We start from the raw sequence: 18,720 nt of genomic DNA, 5'->3' as shown, positions 1-18,720 counted from the left end.
TCCAGGCTGTCACTCACTCCTTGAGTGCTCAGTCTATCTGTACTAGCAGTGACACAATTCCACCTAGTGTCAGTTGCAACTAGGACTCCTGCTCCTCAGGGAGTCCGGCCTGTTAGCAGCCAGTGGCCTCTTCTCCTGGAGTCCCCTGGCTGCAGTACAGTCTATATCTAATCTCCAGATATCCCTGGTTGCCAGGTCCTCTCTATTCCCTCTCTCTAGGGGATAGTTCCTGCACTGCCCAGGGCCACCTGCCCCTCAGGTTAAGCTGCCTGTATTTCCCGCATCTTGGGAGATAGCCTACTGTTACACCAAACACTTACACTTTATTAGGTGTCCACAGGTTAGTCATACTTGTATTATTGGTGATTCTGCAGATCATCCATAATCAGGTATACATCTGTATTGTTGATGATTCTGCAGATCATCAATAATCAGATTCTCTCTGTGTGCTGACACCAATCGTTACAGTTGGACAGTTTCTGTCTGGGTTGGGACTGGGTCAGACTATAGTGTACCCTCCATGTTAAGGAATTACGACCATAAAACACTTACCTAGGGGAAAATGGCTTCTGAGAGCAGTTCATAGATTTAAGCTCTGGCATACTTCAAAGCATGTGTCAGACAATGAAACAGTAAAAAAAGTGGATTAAAATATAAAATACAAATGAGGGACATCTAAAAAAAAGTAATTTCTAGGAGAAGGAGGATAGATACAATTGTTTATCTCATCAGGTTTTTTTTTCACCTCGGGTGTCCTTTAACCCGGGGATCCCCAACCTGTGGTCCACGGCCCACTGGTGGTCCGTGGGACGCTCCCAGTTAGGCCGCAGGACTGTCCTCTTCAACACCCCTCCCGCCCGTCCCTCGTCCCCGCGGCCGCCACTGTTATTACCTTAGCAGCGGCCGCTCTCCCCTCTCCAGCGCATGTATTTATTCAAGCAGCGCATCTCCCGGCTGCTCTGTGTGATGCGCAGGGAGAAGGGCTCGGTTACCATAGTAACGGCGATACATATCGCCGCTACAGGAAGCCGCTGCCCTGCTTCCTGTCGCATCACACAGAGCAGTCGGGAGATATGCTGCTTGAATAAATACACGCGCCGAAGAGGGGAGAGCGGCCGCTGTTAAGGTAATAACAGCGGAGGGGACCACCACCTGGCTATACCGGGGCGCTATCCTATACTTGCTATCGGGGGCACTATACTGGGGCACTATTCTGGCTATACTGGGGCACTATTCTGGCTATACTTGGGCACTATTCTGGTTATACTGGGGCACTATACTGGCTCACTATACTGGCTATACTGGGGCACTATTCTGGCTTTACTGGGGCACTATACTGGGGTACTGGGGCACTATACTGGGGCACTATACTGGCTATATTGCGGCACTATTCCCGCTATACTGGGGCACTATTCTGGCTATACTGGAGCACTATACTGGCTATACTGGGGCACTATACTGGCTATACTGGGGCACTATACAGGCTATACTGGGGCACTATAATGGCTATACTGGGGCAACTAAACTCCCTATACTGGGGCAACTATGCTAGCTATGCCACTGCACCCTCGCCAGCACCCCCCCCCCTGTAACCCGCTCCACTGTCCACTAGGACGCGCACCCGACGTCCACTCCCCCGCGGCGGTCCCCGGAAATTTGGTCAGAAAGTGGTCCCCGGGCCGGGAAAGGTTGGGGACCCCTGCTTTAACCCATTCGCGTTCCGTCGTTTTCACTTGAGAAATGTTCACCTCCCATTCATTAGCCTATAACTTTATCACTACTTATCACAATGAACTGATCTATATCTTGTTTTTTCCGCCACCAATTAGGCTTTCTTTGGGGGGTACATTTTGCTAAGAGCCACTTTACTGTAAATGCATTTTAACAGGAAGAATAAGAAAAAAAGAAAAAAAAACATTATTTCTCAGTTTTCAGCCATTATAGTTTTAAAATAATACATGCCTCCATAATTAAAAGTCACGTATTGTATTTGCCCATATGTCCCGGTTATTACACCATTAAAATTATGTCCCTATCACAATGTATGGCGACAATATTTTATTCGGAAATAAAGGTGCATTTTTTCCGTTTTGCATCTATCACTATTTACAAGTTTAAAATAAAAAAAATATAGAAATATATCATCTTTACATTGATATTTAAAAAGTTTAGACCCTTAGGTAAATATTTACATGTTTTTTTTTATTGTAATGGTTTTTTTTTATATTAAACATTTTATTTGGGTAGTTTTGGGAGGGTGGGATGTAAACAATAGGTTTAAAATGTAAATGTGTGTTGATTTTAATTTTTTTTTACTTTTGGTTGTAGTATTACTTTTTGGCCACAAGATGGCGGCCATGAGTTTGTTTACATGACATCACTCTAAGCGTAACACGCGCTTAGAGCGACGCATGGGGGAGGTAACATCCAGAAAAGGCGCAGCTTCCGAGAGAAGCTGTCGCTTTTTCAGTGGGGGAGAGCAATCAGTGATCGGGCACCATCGCCCGATTCACTGATTGCCTGGCTAACGAACCGCGGGCCGGGAGCGCGCGTGCACGCATGCGATCTCCCGCGGGAGTGTGCGGTAGCGCGCATGGTTCCTGGACGTAGTTTCTACGTCCAGGAACCAAAATAGGTTAATTTGGTAGATAAGAGAAGGCAGCAGCTCACTATTAGAATCTGACAATGTATTAAAAAGTTATCTAAAGCCTCGTACACCTCGTACACATACCAGACTTAAGTTGGCTGAGGCGACTGCAACTCGGCAAGCAATCCGCCTGGTGGATCAACTTAGCATCAACTTAGCAGAGTGAGGGCCAGCCTTAAGGGCCAACCCATGTCAGCCCCGACAGGTGACAGTTGTTAAGTATGTAGGCACCTTACATTTCAAGTCTGATTCATTTTGACAAAAAATAGGTGACCCACATTCTTTGTGGACAGGAAAATGATTTGCTGGTCACCATACCTCTGGTTGCTTTGAACACCTTTTCCAGCCTTCAGTGCGGTAGCCACTATAGCACTATAGAATTCCCTGGAAGTTCCAGTCATTGGACTACTTCCTTGATCAAGTGGGTTGGTGGCTCTTCTTAATACTATTATTTTTTAAGAGTGATCTCTTTCAATAAGTGGTCTATTTAATTTCAAAGTTATCACTGCTACCTATCTGGCAGCATTTCTCCTTCAATGCAATGAACTACAAAAACTGTAAACCAAAACTGTAAACCAAAACTCCTTACTTACATTTCCACGCCCTCAAGTATTTCATTTGGAGGACATTATATGCATGTATGTATATGTATATATATATATATATATATATATATATAATGTTTTCTTCTCATAATGCAATAATTTTTTGGCAGCAAAAATACGAGTTGTATCGATGCAGGTTAAAGGACTATCTCAAGAGGATTTATTAGTTTAAAATTCCTGCTGTACCACAATCCTCCTAATGTTTCATCTTAATTAGATATTCAAATTGAGTGAAACCCATTCAGACTAACTCACAAACAACCATGCGAGAAAAGTTCTACAAGCTGCCAAAGAGCTTAAGGGGTGTAATGTTGTAAGCCTTATCCAGTTCACAGTATTGTCTAGAGAGTATTAGGTATAAGAGACAGACAATTCATGAGCCTCTAGTGTGAATAGCAAGACCTGTGAGATGGAGTAGATAGACTTTAAAAAATCTGATTAAAACAGAGCATTAAGAGAATTTCATCACTTCTTTAACATATTTTCTCATTTATATAAATTACATTTAAGTTCATATCACATATGTTGTGTATGCCTAGTGTGTCAGGAAGTGGAAATGTATTTTGGTGGACAATAGGGATGGTCAGTGAGATACAACCAATTCTGAGTTGATACAAGGTTATGAAAATCTTAAATGCAAAGTTAAAGGATATTGTGGTTAAAGAGAATCTGTACTGTGAAAATCTTACATACATAAAAGTACCAGCCTGTTTGTAGTCTTCTCCTAGCCCCCACTGTGACATTTTTCCTGCTCCTGCTGCTTTCTTGGTGATAATATCACTGTTTTGTTCATTGTTTTTGTAAACAATGAAGATGGCCGCCAAACAGGAAATACATAATCAGAGCAGGTGCCCGTTTGCAGAGGCTCCTCTCAAACGTGACTTCACTGCTGTAATATTTCTCCCACTTGTTGCCTTGGCTGCTTGTCTGGGCTTTGAATTGATCTTTCCGCACTCACAGCTGTTTACAAGGTCACAGACAGGCTGACTGTGAGCAGAGACGCTGGCTGTGACTCATACACACAGAACACACACAGAGCCTGCAGGGGGTGTGGAGGAGGTGTGCATAACTTCTCCCTATCACAGCAAATCCCTCTCTGGGCTGAGAAGGCTCGACAAAGGAAAGAATATTAGATATAATACAGAGACAGTGCAACTAGAAAAGGCTGCAGTAAGCCAGACCACATTATACCAGGTACAGGAACTTATAGGATAGAAGAAATAATGCTGAAAAATTTGTTACAGAGTCTCTTTCAAGCCCTTTCCCTTCCTCTTGATGTTCTGTCTCCACAAAATCAGCAATCATCGTGGCTTGGAAACTGGGGATGTGTCCTGCATCTCAGCATATTGTTGTTAGGTATGGGTAACCAGAAACTCTTGCACCAGCTGTACCTGTAAGTGAAAATAACATAGTCTGAGGCTGGATCATGGAGTAGTGAGCATCACTCCTGATTAAAACTCCAGAGAAAAATTTATTTTTTCCCCAAAACTCTAAAGTCATCCACATGCACTCCAAAAATGTTTTATTGCTAAATATAAAATGTATGTTCTATCTTTTCTTGGCCCTTTCTTGTATCAGTTCCTTACAGCAAGAATTAATAATTTATAGCGGTCTCTGCTAGATTTTATTTAAAGGTCAGAACTCTTAAAGAAAGTGTCTCCGGGTGCAAGAAAGGTTCTGGTTTAAAAGCCTGTATCAGAGTACTCGAAAGAGAAAAAAATATCAATGTAGAGGCTGTGATAAAAATGCATTGCTTTGTACGTGGATTTACAGTGTTTCAGTGAAATTCTTCCCTATATAGACAGCTGTGTTTCTGTCTCTGTATGAAGTCAGTGGGGATATCAATAAAGGGTTAGTGGTTTGGGAATCACTAAAGAAAGTAAAACTGTTCAAGATTTGAACATTACTGTTTTTGTATTTTTGTGGTTGTACATGCGTATTCATGATTGAAAAACCAAAATAGGCAATTTAAAATGATGTTAAATAATAGTTTGACTGGTGGCTAGTAATAAATTAACACAGCTGAGACATGTTATAACCAAATAAAAAACGTATATCTCAACAGCAATTTATAAAAACATTCAACTCTCCCAATGTGGAATTTCTTAGAATGATGAGAATCTTTTCATATCTTACATCCTTATACAATAAAGAAACATCCATTAAAATGACTCCATTCAAATCATTGTGTCTCATCAATCCACAAGTAAAGGGTATAATATCATTACTATACTCCCACATAGTGTTGGTGTTTGAATTCAGCATATTGTATTTGGAACATGTATACTCCCCACGTCAGCGTCATTTCAGTACCACACAAGCGGACAGGGACAAAGTTGGGAGAAGGAAGTATTGGAGTCCCGTAAAATGCACCATGAAGCACTCGTCAGTAAACTCCCTCTGATCCTGTCCACTTGTTCGGTAATGAAATAAATTAATGGGAAAATACCTAGGGCTAATCTTAGCACTGCGTAATATGTTGCCACTATATAAATTCAATAAATAATATTAATAGCCTCTCACTACCCAGATGGCACCAATGTTGTCCATAGGAATAACTCATATAATGAAGTATTAGAGACTTCAATACAATCTCTATATGAAATGTAGAACATACTGTTTCAGATGTTACTCATCCTATTCCTTAGGGACAATTTCACTTATTTGATGAAACTGTTCTACAGGTTAAAAGTATTGGTTAGGAATTAAAAAATATTCCTAAGAAGTAACACCAAAATTTAAAGAGACTCTGAAGTCTCTTTTTTTACCACGGCAGAGGAGTGATTTATTGCCTAGAAAACGACCTGCAAAGTTCTACGACTTTGCAGGTCACAGATCATGCTGCCCTGGCTCACAGGGCTTTTCTTCCTGGAGAGGCTGAGCTTTGAGCTGTAGCTCTGCCTCTCTGCAATCAATCTCCGCGGATCTCCGCCTCCTCCCCCACCCAAGAAAGAGTGCTTTAATATAGAATATCTATAATTACACCAATATTCTACTAACCCTCTGTACCCTAATTCACACACTAACCCTCCACTATCTATTCCCAATGCTAACCATCTCAACCTGCTCCTGACACTAACCTCCCCAATCCATGCCTATTGCCTAACGCTAACCCCCCCCCCCCCACACACACACACACACATTTACGCCTAACATTAACCTATCCCTACCTACATCTAACACTAACCACCACCCACTTAGACATAACACAAATATGCAGCTCTTTGTGCTTTTATTTGTTATGCGTCTTGCCATTCAATTGTGTTGGGGAATAATGCTAAGTATTATATTTACGCTGAGAAATTTAGATGAATTATTTTATGAATACATTAACTACTGTGTTTTTTACCCTTCTCACAAAATATGAGAGCTCTTTTACTAGTGTACACTTTACTGGAGAGTTGCTAATTACCGTATGTATCAATGAAAACACATTTAAAATTTACATACACACTTTTCATAAAACATTATTTGTTAATTTATGTATTTATGTTTTTACAGATAAAAACGATGAACAAATGTTATTCACCATCTGATCAGGTAGAGCATAAAGATATTTGAAATGTTGTGTTTTATAAAATATATGGTATACATACATATAACATATCAAATGTGCGAGAATGTTCACTTGATCTAAAAAAAAAAAAAAAATCACCCTTCCTCTCAACGTTTTAATTCAAGAATGATATATATATATATAAATGTTAATGGACACAAAAAATGGAAGTGACAATGCCAAATAGAAATCGAATGCCACATTTATAAATGTGACAGACAGCTGACTGCAGGAACAATAGCACTTGTATGGTTATCAGCTGAACCCTTCGTAAAACAAGCCCAGTGTGCAAGAAGCAGCTGACTTGAAAAACAACGATGGGAACAGATATGCTTTTATGCTTTCTTATCTAGTCATAATGAGACTTTATTATTGCACTAATTCATTCTCCTGATCTTTGATCTCTTCAGAGAACTGGATTTTTTCCAACTGCGTTGTATGTTGGTTTCCATAGTAGTGACATAACCACTTTTTATCATACCTTTCAGTAACAGTCACTATGGTCAGAGTTATTTTAATTAATTTACAATGAATGCAGTCCTAGTTCACTTATGGTATCCTCAACTTGGGGATTAATGAAAATGCTTTCACCTACATATGGTATATAGAGCATATTTGACATTGTCTCAAAAAATCTAAACTTTTTTTTGGTATCCCAAAGACACAATTCCAAGATCTCAGCAGGGGTCAAAAATGTATGTTTGGAAGTATCCTCTACTCTTTCTCCCCATTGCCATTGGCTACTGTTTTTTAAATTTTTTGTAATCTTAGAAGACTATCACATGCATAACAGATATGTCACTGATTTTTATGCTGGGAATACACAATGCGTTTTTGCGTTCGTTTTTGCCGTCGTTTTCGCTTTCGATCGATTCTACTCTCGATTCACTGCTCGATTCCCCTCTCGATTCCTTATCTTTTCTTATCAATTACATTCACTTGAATGAGGAGAATCGAAACGAAAGTAGAATCGACCAGATCCAACAGGTTGGAATTTATCTATCGAACCCATCTATCTAAAGTAAAAACTTAACGTGTATTCCCAGCATTAGTCAAAAGAAAACAGAGGTGAAACTGACAGTATATTATGCTCAGCCTGATCTTTTCCAAAGGACTAAGTCTCGTTCCCACTAGTATGACAGTTTTGGGCATCAGTGTATATAGTCAGGTCATGGGCACTGTTGCTATGAGGTGGAGCGAGGTGCCCTTCCCCCATCCTCCCATAGTAAGTGTGGCCTGTATAGCAATTCTTCATTTCTTAGTGAGTGTGGTCAGTGTAACAGCTTCCTGCCCCAAGAAGTCTCTCTCTCAGTCACTCCCTGTATACTGTATATAGAGTAGCACCAGGAAGCAGACATTTACTATGTTATGTTTGGCACTTTTTCATTTGCAAAGTGCTGAAAAGTTTTTTTTAAACAAAAGATGAAAAAATATCTCCTAGGAGAAAAGTGAATTGAATAAGGCCCCGAGATCTTACAAGTAAACTCCACAATAATGAACAGCACTAAGAATGTCCTTGCATCGAATGGCACAACAGACATAGTTGTAGTTACCTATTCTTAACTGGCATACATCTCGCCGAGTTTCCCATGGATGATCTGTTCTCCGCCCCTCACCTCTGCATCACTGAAGGGAGGGGCTAAAAGCAGAGCAGGCACAGAATCCTTGAGGAGAAGCAGAACGAAGACAACAGTTCACCAGTGTGGTCAAGCAGATACAGTTGTACTCTGTTTCATGGTAATGTTCTTTTTCAATATAAAGAAAGCCTGTCACAAGTTTTTAATTGTTATTAAAGTATTGTATGTATTGTAATACTGCCTGTCAGCGAATAGTATCTGTTTTCTTTGTTTACCCTTTTACCAGTTTGTTACTGCAGTGTCGGAACTAGTTTGGAGCCAGGGAGCTGTTTTATCTCCTGCTGAGCTCATTACCGATAATACACTCCTAAAACCCATCAAATAGTAATGACATTGTCAAGCACACATAACACAACTAAAGGCTCCATTAGATGTAAGCTTTTGCATCAGAAAAAAAGTATATATCTGTTACCAGCCCTCAGCTCAGGCAGGGCATAGACAGCCACTGTGGAGTCCTTTGAACTTGACACTGTGCTGAAATTGCTGTGATGCTGGGCGCAGAAACAGCTTGCCTCTTACTTGTTCGGTAAACAGACTGAAGTCTGGCCCCACAACTTTTCTAAATGTCACAACTGAGGCTGAAAATTTCTTCCATGTAGATAAATGGAATAGAGAAGCCCTATAAAAACAAAAGATTACTCCCAAAATATACTAAAATAATAGGTAGTAAGATACATGCAGAAAGTAAAGTTTCTCTAGGTGAAACAATCATGCACGATTTCTACTTTAAATATATAACACATTTTTTTTGTCAGCAAAAATACATACTTAGGATGGTACTTCCCAAACTGTGTTCTACTACAACAAACTTTGTAGTTTGTTGTAGTGTTTCCACCCCTCCCTTTAGATTGTAAGCCTCTGGCAGGGTCCTCCACTCCCTAGTGTAATCTACAGGATCATGTGCTCCTGTCCTATGACAGCCTGTACTTGTATTACTGGGCCTACCTAACCAGCCCATATTGCATGATCATGTATTTTGTACAATTTGCATGTATAACTTTGTTCTATGTGTATAACCCTATGTATGTCATCCTTGTATCATTGTATATATTTATTGTCCAGCGCTGCGTAATATGTTGGCGCTTTATAAATACAATAAATAATAATAATAGTGTTTTAGTGGCCAAAATTGTGATTGCAGTTTTTGCAATCGATCCCAAAGGGCTGCGTGCAGCACTTTTGCAATTACATAAATCCATGGCGATCTGCGGTCAGCAATCATAGCAGAATCACCCACGGTGTGAGCATGTTTTTGAAATGATGATGATGTATTTCTCTGCAGGACTCTTCTAAACCTACGTGGTTCTGAAACGTGGCCATATTTTTTACATGGAACCAATAAAGATTAACTTTGGATGTGCCAGCTCTTTTTCTTGTTGCGTTGCAGAATAATTCTGCATGTCAACTCACTGCCCATACAAATCTATGGGACTGTTCACAGTGATTGATTGCGTTTTACTAACTCACTGCCTGTAGGCTTCGAATTAAAGGATACCTGAAGTGTCATGTGACATGATATGATACACATGTGTATGTACAGTGCCTAGTACACAAATAACTATGCTGTGTTCCTCTTTTTCTTTCTCTGCCTGAAAGAGTTAAATATCAGGTATGTAAGTGGCTGACTTAGTCCTGACTCAGACAGGAAGTGACTACAAGGTGACCCTCACTGATAAGAAATTCCAACTATAAAACACTTTCCTAGCAGAAAATGGCTTCTGAGAGCAAGAAAGAGGTAAAAAGGGGAATTTCCTATCAGTGAGGGTAGCACTGCAGTCACTTCCTGTCTGAGTAAGGACTGAGTCAGCCACTTACATACCTGATATAGAAAAAGGAACACAGCATAGTTATTTGTGTGCTAGGCACTGTACATACACATGTCTATCTCATCATGTCACATGTCACTTCGGGTATCCTTTAAAGTCTATGTCCAGTCTCCATTGCATTCAAACATATTTTAATGCATGCGTTATGCAACAGACCACTGTGGACCCAGGCTGAGTCTTGGACATATTAATCATGTACCTCGCAATTGGTAAAACACTTTTATTTGATTTGGAAGGGCTGAAAAGACAGGAGCAAGTACGGCAGGTGAAACATTTTGTCTGAACAAGTGTGAATTAATGTTCTTGCTCTGCATCAAGCAGAGCAGTACAGATGAACAGTAATCCACTCCAATTGATTTTGAAAGAAAATTAAACGGAATTGAGAATTTCAATGTTATAAATTTGATCAATACTGCTTGACCAGGATTTTGATGAAGAATACCGATCCGTTAATCAACTCATGCAAAACTCCTACGACGTTTGGCTATCATTAGCTTCTTTAAAGGCAGAGAAAGATCTCAATTGCTAATAACGTAATTTGAGTCTCAGATGTTCAGCCTTTTAGGCATTCATGAACCTCCATTAGCATTGAAATATATTGACTTTGTGCTCAGAAGTGTAGATAGATAGTTCTTTAGTAACTCCCCTATATGGCGGATCACTTCTATAAATGGAATAAAGTCAATACTAATTGCGTGTCTTCCATAAGCCCTGGAAACCTTGGTGCTTTCACAACTTTATTACATTTGGTTTAGGCCACAGAGGTGCCATACGTTACGTGCAGAATAATAACAGCGCCCATCAGGGAAGATCATCCAATGGTCCCATGCAAATATTTTGATCCGTCATTCATTCTTACTAATAGCTGAATATTTCATTATGGCTTAAAATTTCGAGGCTCTTTCATTTTCCATTTGAAAAGCATAAATAGCTGGTTACTTGATCTTTCATTCCTTTCCCCTCGCCCTGGGATTGTTATGCAAATATCATCATTTCATTTACTCTTAACAATAAATTCCAATTTTGATTTGCGGTTGAATATCATCAGAAAGTTGTATATCTACAAGAAATACCCATGAGAACATCAGTTCAAAATGCATTCTCGGTTTTGCAATTTATTTTCGAACAAAAAAAGTCCAGTACTCACAATGCATAGCATTTTAGGTAATTTTTAAAAATAACAACATAGGAATTAGTATACTCTTGATGCAAATCCATTTTTATGGAGGAAATTGCCATTACTTTTCAGCTGTTTGGGAAATTCACACCAGAACGAAAGGCATTTACCTGACGAGTTTTCAGTTAGGGACATAATTGCATATCATGGAGCCCCCACAGCAAACCTTTAATTCTGTTGCCTCCCCAACATTCACACCCGTTACCATGTGCAGCGACCCCCATGACGAGGATGCCTCTAAGCTAGGAATCCTATAACAAGTGTGGCTACCATCATTTCCTCTCCTACTTATAATAACCATCTGGATACCATGACTCCTCCATGCATAAGTGTGTCTTCTGTATTGGAGCAAAGCTCCCCGTAAGAAGTTGCCCTCTTTACTGGGTTATAGTTGTTTCTTTTTACAGTAATATTAAGGGGTCCAATGTAAAGCAGGTGGTTTTGGCGCATGGTACCAAGTGCAAAAACTAGGCGCCGTCATAGCTGTAAAGTTATACTGCACAGTGCAGGTAAGAGTTTTGCTGATCGTCGGACCCTGAATTACTCCTCTCTCTGAGTTGCTACCACTTGGAGGGGGAATAGAATTAAACTCCACTGGGGATTTGAGTGGCAGCAGGGTGAGCCATCTTTCAGTTCACCCTACACCCAGCTCACCAGCAGTGTACACAAAGGTAAATTTCCAATGCATTTGTAAGGGCTTGTTCTCACTGAGGGTGCTTTCGGGATTTTTAAAGCGCCGGCGATTTTCAAATCACCCTAAAAGCGCTTGTGCAATGATTCCTTATGAGAGTGTTCACATCTGAGTGTTCACATCTGAGTTCTATTATGATCTGCTCACCAAAGCACTGCCTGTACCATTTTTGGGGTGATTTGCCTATAATGGCAGGTATAGGGAAATCCCAAAACACTTGAAAAAGCACTTGGTATAGAGATTTCCACAGCACTTTTAAGAATAAATAGATTGTATCAACTTGTGTCAGAAAGTGAAAAAACAAATTGCTCTGCAAAAGCGCTTAGAAAAGAACTTTACAAAAAATCGCAATGCACAGGTAAGCGCCAGGAGGAGCTAAAAATAATTCTGCAAAAATTTGCAAAACACTGGTGTCAGCGATTTCGATTTTAGATGTGAACAAGGCCTAACTGTCCTCTTTGAGGCCCAATGCTGCTAATCATTGCTTTTTTGTCAGATGTAATAAATTATAGACCAATAAATCTTATGATTGGCCAGATCCACTATGTGCTTTATTTATTTTTGCAGCTGTTGAAGTATTATATTTCCACTAAAAGGATGGTAGAATTCTGAACGCACAAGAAGTATGTTGCAGTCCAAAAAAAATGCTTCAAGTTATTTGTACAAAATAAAAAAAATCAAGAAGTTTCAAAAAATGTTGCTAATCAATAATTCTTCATGAAAAAAACATATATTGCTGTGACTTGTACGGATACATTAATAATCAGGTCAATCAGATCTTCATGAAAATCACATATGATCCCAAAAAATTGCTGGTTTAATTAGTAATTAGGCAATTACACTACATTGGGCCCTGACAATAAAATATCTCCTCAGGCCAACTGTAAAAAAAAATCTAGATTCTGCCAAGCTGATTTATACATAATGGAGCAACTATCCTTAAGTGTTTGTGTACTTACCAAGGAGTTCTTTTCCTAAAATCAAGGGCTTTAACCACTTCCCGACCACCTAACGCACAGAGGCGGCCGGGAAGTGGACCCCACAAGGACCAGCTCATGCCCAAAGGCGGCGGTCCTTGTAGGGGCATGGTCGGAGCGATCACGTCATCCGTGACGCGATTCCTCCGCCTCCGCCTGGCGCCGCTCACCCGCCGCAACATCCCGCCGGCCATACGGAAGCGCCGGCGGGATGTTAAGTCCGCGATTGCCGCATACAAAGTGTATAATACACTTTGTAATGTTTACAAAGTGTATTATACAGGCTGCCTCCTGCCCTGGTGGTCCCAGGGTCCCAGAGGGACCACCAGGGCAGGCTGCAGCCACCCTGGTCTGCACCTAAGCACACTGATTTCCCCCCCCGCCCCAGATCGCCCACAGCACCCATCAGGACCCCCCCTGCCCACCCCCCAGACCCCTGTTTGCACCCAATCACCCCCCTAATCACCCATCAATCACTCCCTGTCACTATCTGTCAACGCTATTTTTCTTTTATCCCCCCCTCCCCCCTGCCCCCTCCGGATCACCCCCCCAACCCTCAGATTCTCCCCAGACCCCCCCCCCCCTGTGTACTGTATGCATCTATCCCCCTGATCACCTGTCAATTACCCGTCAATCACCCGTCAATCACCCATCAATCACCCATCAATCACCCCCTGTCACTGCCACCCATCAATCAGCCCCTAACCTGCCCCTTGCGGGCAATCTGATCACCCACCCACACCAATAAATCGCCCGCAGATCTGACATCAGATCACCACCCAAGCGCAGTGTTTACATCTATTCTCTACCCTAAACACCCACTAATTACCCATCAATCACCCATCAATCACCGCCTATCACCACCTGTCACTGTTACCCATAGATTAGACCCTAATCTGCCCCTTGCGGGCACCGAATCACCCGCCCACACGCTCAGATTGCCCTCAGACCCCCCTTATCAATTCGCCAGCGCATTACTTACATCTGTTCTTCCCTGTAATAACCCACTGATCACCTGTCAATCACCTGTCAATCACCCATCAATCACCCCCTGTCACTGCCACCCATCAATCACCCCCTGTCACTGCCACCCATCAATCAGCCCCTAACCTGCCCCTTGCGGGCAATCTGATCACCCACACCAATAGATCGCCCGCAGATCCGACGTCCGATCACCTCCCAAGTGCAGTGTTTACATCTATTCTCTACCCTAAACACCCACTAATTACCCATCAATCACCCCCTATCACCACCTGTCACTGTTACCCATCAGATCAGACCCTAATCTGCCTCTTGCGGGCACCCAATCACCCGCCTACACGCTCAGATTGCCCTTAGACCCCCCCTTATCAATTCGCCAGTGCAATATTTACATCTGTTCTCCCCTGTAATAACCCACTAATTACCTATCAATCACCTGTCAATCACCTATCAATCACCCATCAATCACCCCCTGTCACTGCCACCCATCAATCACCCTCTGTCACTGCCACCCATCAATCAGCCCCTAACCTGCCCCTTGCGGGCAATCTGATCACCCACCCACACCAATAGATCGCCCGCAGATCCGATGTCCGATCACCTCCCAAGTGCAGTGTTTACATCTATTCTCTACCTTAAACACCCACTAATTACCCATCAATCACCCCCTATCACCACCTGTCACTGTTACCCATCAGATCAGACCCTAATCTGCCTCTTGCGGGCACCCAATCACCCGCCTACATGCTCAAATTGCCCTTAGACCCCCCCCCCCCTTATCAATTCGCCAGTGCAATATTTACATCTGTTCTCCCCTGTAATAACCCACTAATTACCTGTCAATCACCTGTCAATCACCTATCAATCACCCATCAATCACCCCCTGTCACTGCCACCCATCAATCACCCCCTGTCACTGCCACCCATCAACCAGCCCCTAACCTGCCCCTTGCAGGCAATCTGATCACCCACCCACACCAATAGATCGCCCGCAGATCCGACGTCCGATCACCTCCCAAGTGCAGTGTTTACATCTGTTCTCCACCCTAAACACCCACTAATTACCTATCAATCACCCCCTGTCACTGCTACCTATCAGATTAGACCCCTATCTGCCCCTAGGGCACTCAATCACCCGCCCACACCCTCAGAACGCCCTCAGACCCCAGTCCTGATCACCTCGCCAGTGCATTGCTTGCATCTATTCCCCCCTCTAATCACACCTTGAGACACCCATCAATCACCTCCTGTCACCCCCTAGCACACCTACCCATCAGATCAGGCCCTAATTTTCCCCGTGTGGGCTCCTGATCACTCGGCCAAACCCTCAGATCCCCCTCAGACCCCCTTCCGATCACCTCCTCAGTGCATTGATTGCATCTATTTTCCCCTCTAACCACCCCCTGAGACACCCATCAATCACCTCCTGTCACCCCCCTAGCACTCCTATCCATCAGATCAGGCCCAATACAACCTGTCATCTAAAAGGCCACCCTGCTTATGACCGGTTCCACAAAATTCGCCCCCTCATAGACCACCTGTCATCAAAATTTGCAGATGCTTATACCCCTGAACAGTCATTTTGAGACATTTGGTTTCCAGACTACTCACGGTTTTGGGCCCGTAAAATGCCAGGGCGGTATAGGAACCCCACAAGTGACCCCATTTTAGAAAAAAAAGACACCCCAAGGTATTCTGTTAGGTGTATGACGAGTTCATAGAAGATTTTATTTTTTGTCACAAGTTAGCGGAAATTGATTTTTATTGGTTTTTTTCAGAAAGTGTCATTTTCCGCTAACTTGTGACAAAAAATAAAATCTTCTATGAACTCACCGTACTACTAACGGAATACCTTGGGGTGTCTTCTTTCTAAAATGGGGTCATTTGTGGGGTTCCTATACTGTCCTGGCATTTTAGGGGCCCTAAACCGTGAGGAGTAGTCTTGAAAACAAATGTCTGAAAATGACCTGTGAAATCCTAAAGGTACTCATTGGACTTTGGGCCCCTTAGCGCAGTTAGGGTGCAAAAAAGTGCCACACATGTAGTATCGCCGTACTCAGGAGAAGTAGTATAATGTGTTTTGGGGTGTATTTTTACACATACCCATGCTGAGTGGGAGAAAGATCTCTGTAAATGGACAATTGTGTGTAAAAAAATTTTTAAAATTGTCATTTACAGAGATATTTCTCCCACCCAGCATCGGTATGTGTAAAAATACACCCCAAAACACATTAAACTACTTCTACTGAGTACGGAAATACCACATGTGTGGCACTTTTTTGCACCCTAACTGCGCTAAGTGGCCCAAAGTCCAATGAGCACCTTTAGGCTTTACAGGGGTGCTTACAAATTAGCACCCCCCAAAATGTGAGGACAGTAAACACACCCCACAAATGACCCCATTTTGGAAAGTAGACACTTCAAGGTAATCAGAGAGGGGCATGGTGAGTCCATGGCAGATTTCATTTTTTTTGGGTGCAAGTTAGAAGAAATGGAAACTTTTTTTTTTCTTTTTTTTTTGTCACAAAGTGTCATTTTCCGCTTACTTGTGACAAAAAATAATATCTTCTATGAACTCACTATGCCTCTCAGTGAATACTTTGGGATGTCTTCTTTTCAAAATGGAGTCATTTGGGGGGTATTTATACTATCCTGGAATTCTAGCCCCTCATGAAACATGACAGGCGGTCAGGAAAGTCATAGATGCTTGAAAATGGGAAAAATTACTTTTTGCACCATAGTTTGTAAACGCTATAACTTTTACCCAAACCAATAAATATAGGCTGAATGGGTTTTTTTTATCAAAAACATGTTTGTCCACATTTTTCGCGCTGCATGTATACAGAAATTTAACTTTATTTGAAAAATGTCAGCACAGAAAGTTAAAAAAAATCATTTTTTTGCCAAAATTCATGTCTTTTTTGATGAATATAATAAAAAGTAAAAATCGCAGGAGCAATCAAATAGCACCAAAAGAAAGCTTTATTAGTGACAAGAAAAGGAGCCAAAATTCTCTTAGGTGGTAGGTTGTATGAGCGAGCAATAAACCATGAAAGCTGCAGTGGTCTGAATGGAAAAAAAGTGGCCGGTCCTTAAGGGGGGTAAAGCCCTAGGTCCTCAAGTGGTTAAGGATGGTTGCACTCCATTAAACTCATAAATAGTAAAATACAAAGTGAAATATAGAAGTCTCCTAAAAGGTGCTTTTGGCCCCTTTCACAGGCCAATTATTGTGCACTGAATGATCAAGTATTCTCTGTGGGGCAGACATATATTCAGAAAGATTACGTTGAGAATTGGTCAGCCCTAGGTCCTCAAGTGGTTAAGGATGGTTGCACTCCATTAAACTCATAAATAGTAAAATACAAAGTGAAATATAGAAGTCTCCTAAAAGGTGCTTTTGGCCCCTTTCACAGGCCAATTATTGTGCACTGAATGATCAAGTATTCTCTGTGGGGCAGACATATATTCAGAAAGATTACGTTGAGAATTGGTCACATGTTTGTCAACTACCATTGGCTTCATCATCTGTCTCCAATACATTAAAGTCTGCATTTCGTGGATCGGATATGCCTAGGAACGGTCTGAAATGCAGATTACTGATTCCATGAGGTTTTTTTTTTGTAATTTTTTTTAATAAAGTTATGTAATTAAAAAGAATGTTTTTTTTGTGGAATCCATTATATTTTGTTGATGTCTGCTATTATGCAGACATCCTTGATACACTACCGAATTATCTGATTAGCCAAATTCTCTCATCCGAAGCACTGGAGCAATCACAGGCTGCAGAATTTTTCTGTATTTGGAGGTAAACCTCCACATTCTCTGAATGGTTCAATACAACCAAGTATTTTCAAGTGCTGTGGTTGGTGTAAATTGTCCAATGTTAGGCCAATTGCAACACTCGGAATTCGGAAATACTCAGCAGTATTGGACCAATCAGAAAATGCAGAGCTTTACTGCAGGAATCTGAATACAATGGACATTTTAGACCATTCACAAGACTCATAGTATTTCGATTTCCACAGAAAGATTGTGCTGCCTGTGAATGGCTCAATGCTTTCAAGCTCTGTGAAATTACAGATATTCAACTAGTAGTTTATTCTGATAATAAAATATTGGTTTATCTTAAGAATATCTTTACAGATATATTAATATGACCTGGTGCCTAACCCTTATGGTAGCGCCTAACCTTAACCCCTTAGTGCCTCATCTTAACCCTCCCCAATGGTGGTGCCTAACCTTAACCTCCCCCCTCCATTTACTGGCATCCTTGTAGCTGCAGTTTTTAAAAAAATAAATATAACCGGTGTTTGCCATGATCATTATAGCAGCATTTTTTTGTGAAAGATATAAACAGTTATTGGTAACCAAAGTTAGTAATCATAAGTTATCAACTTTATTTAGTACAATTTATCCACAAATGTAGGTGAATATAATAAATTCATTATTACAATAAGGGCTTATAGAGTTTTTGGTTATGAAATCAAGTTCTGTATTGTGACAACAAACATTTTCAGGCTGTAGCCATGATAAAATTGTAACAGCAAACATTTATACGATATAGCCGTTAAAAAATAACGGGTCATTTTCGCAAAACTGTGAGGCCAGAAACCCACTAGGAGC

The 18,720-nt window shown here is 41.3% G+C and overlaps 1 protein-coding gene across 1 annotated transcript in view; it reads left to right on the top strand.

Moving 5' to 3' along the window:
• SNTG2 (syntrophin gamma 2) overlaps positions 1-18,720 on the top strand; it is a 522,646-nt gene that overhangs the window by 381,616 nt on the left and 122,310 nt on the right. Inside the window, exon 11 of the mRNA XM_068279105.1 lies at positions 6,754-6,792. Within this exon, the coding sequence (XP_068135206.1) occupies positions 6,754-6,792 (39 nt within the window). The remainder of the gene's footprint in view (positions 1-6,753; positions 6,793-18,720) is intronic.

Source organism: Hyperolius riggenbachi, chromosome 4 (assembly GCF_040937935.1).
Source record: "Hyperolius riggenbachi isolate aHypRig1 chromosome 4, aHypRig1.pri, whole genome shotgun sequence".
NCBI lineage: Eukaryota > Metazoa > Chordata > Amphibia > Anura > Hyperoliidae > Hyperolius > Hyperolius riggenbachi.
The sequence above is the reverse complement of the archived record's forward strand: the minus strand, read 5'-3'. Positions and strand labels throughout refer to the sequence as shown.